The following is a 7,029-nucleotide window of genomic DNA, read 5'->3' on the forward strand; positions in this document are numbered from 1 at the left end:
TGCTACTCAAAGAAATTATCCTACAACTGAAAAATAATTGTTAGCTGTAGTCTTTGCTTGTGATAAGTTTAGATCCTATATTTTTGATTCAAAAGTTGCAATTCATACTGATCATGCTGCAATTAGATACCTAATGCAAAAGAAAGATGCTAAGCCAAGGCTTATTAGATGGGTGCTTCTGTTGCAAGAATTTGATTTGCATATTATAGACAGGAAAGGTGCTGATAATCCTGTTGCTGATAATTTGTCTAGATTGGAAAATATTGCTTATGATCCTGTTCCTGTTAATGATAGTTTTCCAAATGAACAATTGGCTGTAATAAAGGTGAGCTCGCGAGACAGTCCTTGGTATGCTGATTATGCTAACTTTATTGTTTCCAAGTACTTGCCTCCAACCTTTTCAGCCCAGCAAAGGAGGAAATTCTTTTATGACTTGAGGCATTATTTTTGGGATGACCCACACTTATATAAAGAAGGAGTGGATGGTATTCTGCGAAGATGTGTTCCCGAATATGAACAACAAGAGATATTGAGTAAATGTCATGGTAGTGCTTATGGAGGACATCACGCCGGAGATAGAACCGCGCAAAAGGTTCTACAATCAGGATTTTATTGGCCGACTCTCTTCAAAGATGCAAGAAGGTTTATTTTATCTTGTGATGAATGTCAAAGAGTTGGCAATATCTCCAGACGCAATGAAATGCCTATGAATTATACTCTTGTTATTGAACCATTCGATTGTTGGGGATTTGACTTCATGGGACCTTTCCCCTCTTCAGAAGGTAACACTCATATACTTGTTGCTGTTGATTATGTTACTAAATGGGTGGAAGCCATACCCACAAAAAGTGCTGATGGTGAGACCTCTTTAAGAATGCTTTTAGATATTATTTTTCCTAGATTTGGAGTTCCTAGATATCTTATGACTGATGGAGGTTCTCATTTTATTCATGGTGGTTTTAGAAAAACTCTTGCTAAATATGGTATTAATCATAGAATTGCTTCTGCTTATCATCCTCAAACTAGTGGGCAAGTAGAATTAGCAAATAGAGAGATTAAATCTATCTTGCAAAAGACTGTTAATAAATCTAGAAAGAATTGGGCTAGTAAATTGAAGGAAGCACTATGGGCTTATAGAACTGCTTATAAAAATCCCATGGGTATGTCACCGTATAAAATGGTTTATGGAAAAGCTTGTCATTTACCTTTAGAACTAGAGCACAAAGCTTATTGGGCTGTAAGAGAACTAAATAAAGATCCTAAACTTGCCGGTAAGAAGAGATTGCTACAATTGAGTTCTCTAGATGAATGGAGAAGTGAAGCTTATGAAAATGCTAAACTCTTTAAAGAGAAAGTCAAGAAATGGCATGATAGAAGAATTATCAAAAGAGAATTTAATGTTGGGGATAAAGTCCTATTGTATCGGTCTCGTCTCAGATTTTTTGCAGGGAAATTACTCTCGAAATGGGAAGGACCATATGTCATTGTGGAGGTGTATCGTTCAGGAGCAATTAAAATTAGTTCTCTCCAAGGCGATGCCACACAAGTGGTGAATGGACAAAGACTCAAGCATTATATCTCAGGTGATTCTTATAATGAAGATGTTGATGTTATTCGAGTGGAGACTCCGGAAGCTTTCATCAAAGGTCAAATTGACATTCCGGCAGAGTTCGACTTTGAATAGGTAACAGTATTGGTAATAAAAATTCCGTGTTTTACTTTCCGAACAATGTTTTTGCTGTTTTTGGAAAATATGAAAAATTACGAGATCGAAACGGAGTGGAGGAGACGCACGAGGGCGTGCCCTCATAGGCCGGCGCGGGCCCCAGCCTGGCCGCGCCGCCCTATGAGGTGGCTCCCTCGTTGCTCCTCTCTGACTCTGGTTCGACCTGGTACTTTCCTTTTGTCGTAAAAATTCCTGCTATATAATCCCCCGGACCCCTGGAGGTTCGTATATCGTTTTCTCGACGCGTTTTGTTTCGAGCTGTTTTCTGCCAGGATCTGTCTTTGATCTAGAAGCACCATGGTTTCCAACAACAAGGGCAAGGGGCCTTCAGAGGAAGTAGTGAAGAAGATGTCGTCAAAACAAGAACAACGAGCCGTTGGGAGTAAGCAAATCTTGGTGGGATCTGTTGACACTCGACGTTCTTTTTCTCATAACTTGCAGGGACCCTTACCACCTGCTCCTAGCCTCGATTCTTTCCCTGTTTTGGAAGAAGATTTACGGGTTACCGATGAGTTTTGTGATCAATACCGTGCTTTGAGAAGGGAAGTGGAGATACTTCAAGAGGAGAATTACCGACTTCGAAGAATGCTAAAGCGGTTCCTCACTCCCATCAGAGTCGTCCCATCACCACCACCACCGCCGAAGGAGTAATTCATCATCGGTATTGGCATCCCCTTGGTTTGTTCCAAACTTGGAGGAGTGCCGCGGTATCACATCATCACTATCTTTTACTTTTTACTATCAAGTAGTGTCATATCATGAGTAGGGAAGTTATCATATAATATGGGTTGCAGTGTGGAAGTATCTCTCCTTAGTTGGTTGTCTATGTATCCCTTGGTGTGAGTTATCGTTATGGAATATTAATGAGAAGTCTTATCATTTACATATTGCACATCTTATTTTAGTTTGCAATTTCTATTATATGATTGATCTTGTTGTTAGTATTGGTATCACTTCGGGCGCATTGAATAAATCTATTCGGTTTTGGCAAACTTAGCATTGGTCAATAGCAACAACACCTTGAGGTTTAAGTAGAAAAGAGAAATACATGTAGTTGTTTCATTGTCTTTCTTTCTTGTTAGCTCTTAGCTTATTATTCTGAAGTTAAAATTCTTTGTGCTTACAAGGAAGATGCATGATTGTTTCTATCACATGTATATTTGTTTGTTTCCCTCAACTCTTATGCTTGCTAATCAACCTTGCTAGCCAAAAATCTGTACTGAGAGGGAACGCTTCTCGTGCATCCAAACTTTAACCCAAACTTATGCCATTTGTGTCCACCATAACTACCTACTACATGGTATTTCCTGCCATTCCAAGTAAATACTTCGTGTGCTACCTTTAAACAATTCAAAATTTATCATCCCTTATTTGTGTCAATGTTTTATAGCTCATGAGGAAGTATGTGGTGTTTTATCATTCAATCTTGTTGGGCAACCTTCACCAATGGACTAGTGGCTTCATCCGCTTATCCAATAATTTTCCAAAAAGAGCTGGCAATGGGGTTCCCAGCCCCGATTAATTAACCTTCATAATTTTACAAATAGACACTCCTCCATGGTATGTGATTGTTGGAAGGCACCCGAGGATTCGGTTAGCCCTGGCTTGAGAAAGCAAAGGAGGGGAGGAGTGTCATCTAAATAAAACTAAAATAAATAGACACTCCTTCATGGTATGAGAATGATTGGAAGGCACCCGAGGATTCGGTTAGCCGTGGTTTGTGAAAGCAAAGGTTGGAAGGAGTGTCAACCAAAAATAAAACTTTATGGGAGCCGCTCTTCGAGAGTTTTTCTGGCAAGGGGGTTAGAGTACCCGCTACCATTCGTTGACAACAACAAACACCTCTCAAAATTTTACTTTTATTCTCTTTATATGATTTCAAACTGAAAAAGCTCTAGCACATGATTTAATCCCTGCTTCTCTCTGCGAAGGGCCTGTCTTTTACTTTATGTTGAGTCAGTAAACCTATTTCCCTCCATCTCAAGCAAGCATTTGAGTTGTTGTGATCGAACCATTTATATTGTGATCTACTTCATCATGCCTTTTACTCTTCCTTGTTTAGTACAAGTTTTATCTGAATGAATATAGCTTTGAAAGTTATCAATGATTATGAGGAGATCATTATGATTGAGTATGCAAGTTGTGCCATATAAGCTTTAACATAATCTGTTAATTGTTCTCTGACCAAGAACGAAGTTTTCCATCACCAATTATGATTTCTTATGCACCTTTATTTGTGATTACCTTCTACTTGTTTCAATTTGAATTATATGAGGAAGTTGTTCATTAGAATGTCTTGTGTGAATTAATATGATGCTTCTTGTCCGTATTTTATTTATCGACTCTTCACTCCATAAACATGTGGTCCTGTTTACCGAGTTCAGTTTCGCTTGGGGACAAGCGAAGTCTAAGCTTGGGGGGAGTTGATACGTCCATTTTGCATCACTATTTTATATCATAATTTACTGTTATTCATTGATATATTTCATATTTGGAGATGATACTTATGTTATTTCATCGATTTTGCATGTTTCATGATTATTGGAGAATCGCGCACCGGAGTCAGGATTCTGCTGGAAAAAGCACCGTCAGAATGCAATATTTCGGAAGATCAACAATTGACGGAAATTATATGAAAAATCCTATTTTTCCAGAAGACGAAGAGAGCCAAAAGGAGGAGCCGAGGAGGGCCGCCATGGGCCCCCCTCACAGGCCGGCGTGGGCCCAGGCCTGGCCGCGCCGCCTTGTGGGGAGGGGGCCCACAACCCCCTCTGGCCTCCTCTCCTTCGCGTACTTCTTCATCTCGAAAACCTAAGATCGAGAGGATAGTCGCGAAGAGTCACAGCCGCCTCTGCGGGGCGGAAAACACCAGAGAGAAAAGAGCTCTCCGGCAGGCTGAAATCTGCCGGGGAAATTCCCTCCCGGATGGGGAAATCGACGCCATCGTCACCGTCATCGAGCTAGACATCATCTCCATCATCATCACCATCATCTTCATCATCATCACCGCCGTCTCCACCGCTGCACCTCGTCACCGCTGTAACAATTAGGGTTGGATCTTGATTGTTTGATAGGGGAAACTCTCTGCCGGTATTGATTTCTACTTGTTATTGATGCTATTGAGTGAAACCGTTGAACCAAGGTTTATGTTCAGATTGTTATTCATCATCATATCACCTCTGATCATGTTCCATATGATGTCTCGTGAGTAGTTCGTTTAGTTCTTGAGGACATGGGTGAAGTCTAAATGTTAGTAGTGAATTATGGTTGAGTAATATTCAATGTTATGATATTTAAGTTGTGGTGTTATTCTTCTAGTGGTGTCATGTGAACGTCGACTACATGATACTTCACCTTTATGGGCCTAGGGGAATACATCTTGTACTCGTTTGCCAATTGCGGGGTTGCCGGAGTGACAGAAACCTAAACCCCCGTTGGTATATCGATGCAGGAGGGATAGCAGGATCTCAGAGTTTAAGGCTGTGGTTAGATTTATCTTAATTACTTTTTTGTAGTTGCGGATGCTTGCAAGGGGTATAATCACAAGTATGTATTAGTCCTAGGAAGGGTGGTGCATTAGCATAGGTTCACCCACACAACACTTATCAAAACAATGAAGATTAATCAGCTATATGAAGCGAAAGCACTAGACTAAATTCCCGTGTGTCCTCAAGAACGTTTGGTCATTATAAGTAAACAAACCGGCTTGTCCTTTGTGCTAAAAAGGATTGGGCCACTCGCTACAATTATTTCTCTCACATTTTACTTACTCGTACTTTATTCATCTGCTATATCAAAACCCCCTGAATACTTGTCTGTGAGCATTTACAGTGAATCCTTCATCGAAACTCCTTGTCAACACCTTCTGCTCCTCGTTGGGTTCGACACTCTTACTTATCGAAAATACTACGATACACCCCCTATACTTGTGGGTCATCAGTGCTTCGCAGAGAACTCGTTGAGGTGGTACCTTGTTTTCCTGAAGGGAGGTAGAATTCCAGGTCAGCATGCATATCTAGCATCTCCAAGGTAGAACTTACCGTCAGGGATTTGCAACCCATCAGGCCTTGACAAGCTGTCGGCCAGGATGCTCGCATCATGAGCTGAACCCTCCCACCCAACAAGCACGTAGGTGAACTTCACATTGAAATCCACACCTGCTAGCACGTTCTGGCTGGTGTAGTGCTTCCTCACGCGGAATGCTGCAGACATTAATCTTGGTACCTTTGTAGTGACATGAGTACCATCAATAGCCCCAATGCAATCCTGTAAAAAAATTAGCACACGGTCATGTTTCTGACAGAACCACACATCTGATAGGACATGGTTTTGTACTCACCATGAAATAGGGGAACCACCTGTAGTTGTTCTTGATCTTGGTCGGTGTGTTCATTGATGTTGGCTTGATCATTTCTCCTCTCAGCTCCCCAATTGTGCACAACACCTGCTGGAAGTACCGAGAGAAAGTTTCTGTGGATCGCCTAAATGTGTTATGGATGACTCTGAACCTCTGGTTATGACCGACGACATGAAGAAACATTGCGACTTGTTCTTCGACAGAGGTGTGGATGCTATCAGTTAGCAGTCCTCTATCCCAGAACGTTTTCACAAGTGCATAGAAAGGTGCTATTCTCATCTGTAGCATCTGGATAGCCTCTACGTCGTTGCAGTTGTATATGTTGTTTAGGTTGGCAATCCTCTCCTAATCTCGTTGTAACATAGGACCATAAATCACACGAGGAAAAGCAGCATGCCTAACTTCTCTCTTGTGCACCATCAGGATCCAGGCTTGTATGCAAATGATGAGTGTTGCGGCGTGATGCACAAGCTGGAGCTGGTCGGTCTACTCAAACAAGATCTATGCATTACGAACGGTCTTATCGAACCCAACTAGTTCTACCAACATGAATCTAACACTACCAGCAGAGGAGTTTCCACTTACCTCCATCATGGCGGACGAAGGACAGGGCCAGAAGCCGCCGTAGATGTGCGCAGGCTCTGCCGCAGCTGGAGAAGAGGACCCTGGTCCGGCGCCGGAAACCGAAGGGAGATGCTCGCTGCCATATTTGGGTCGCCGCCGCCGCTGGCGCGAAATTTGGGGGAAGGGAAAATTTGGGAGGGGGCTAATGGAGAGGGTAACCGAAGAAGGAGGTTACCCCTACCTTTGGCGCGCAACGCCGCTCGGATTTCGGCTTCTCCCTCCATGCCAAGGCGGAGCTCCCGCGCGAACGGCGTTGTCGATTTTCGTTTCACCAGGGCCTAACCCTGAAGAAACTGTCAAACCGAGCGTTCCTTCGAGACCT

At 42.3% G+C, this 7,029-nt stretch overlaps 1 protein-coding gene across 1 annotated transcript; it reads right to left on the bottom strand.

Annotated features, from left to right (window-relative positions):
* Positions 1–5,728: 5,728 nt before the first annotated feature.
* Positions 5,729–6,674, bottom strand: LOC139839250 (uncharacterized). The gene is made up of 3 exons (XM_071829302.1): positions 6,669–6,674; positions 6,066–6,428; positions 5,729–5,992 (listed from the first exon to the last, which is right to left on the bottom strand). The coding sequence occupies exons 1-3, from the start codon at positions 6,672–6,674 to the stop codon at positions 5,729–5,731; spliced, it is 633 nt and encodes a 210-aa protein (XP_071685403.1).
* Positions 6,675–7,029: the final 355 nt, after the last annotated feature.

This window comes from Lolium perenne, chromosome 4 (assembly GCF_019359855.2).
Source record: "Lolium perenne isolate Kyuss_39 chromosome 4, Kyuss_2.0, whole genome shotgun sequence".
NCBI classification, from domain to species: domain Eukaryota; kingdom Viridiplantae; phylum Streptophyta; class Magnoliopsida; order Poales; family Poaceae; genus Lolium; species Lolium perenne.

What these genes read in the sequence shown, in the direction of transcription:
- LOC139839250 (XM_071829302.1), bottom strand. An exon ending in GGTGGTTCCCCTATTTCATG is followed by an intron (nt 5,993 to 6,065) that starts GTGAGTACAAAA and finishes ATTTTTTTACAG; the next exon opens with GATTGCATTGGGGCTATTGA.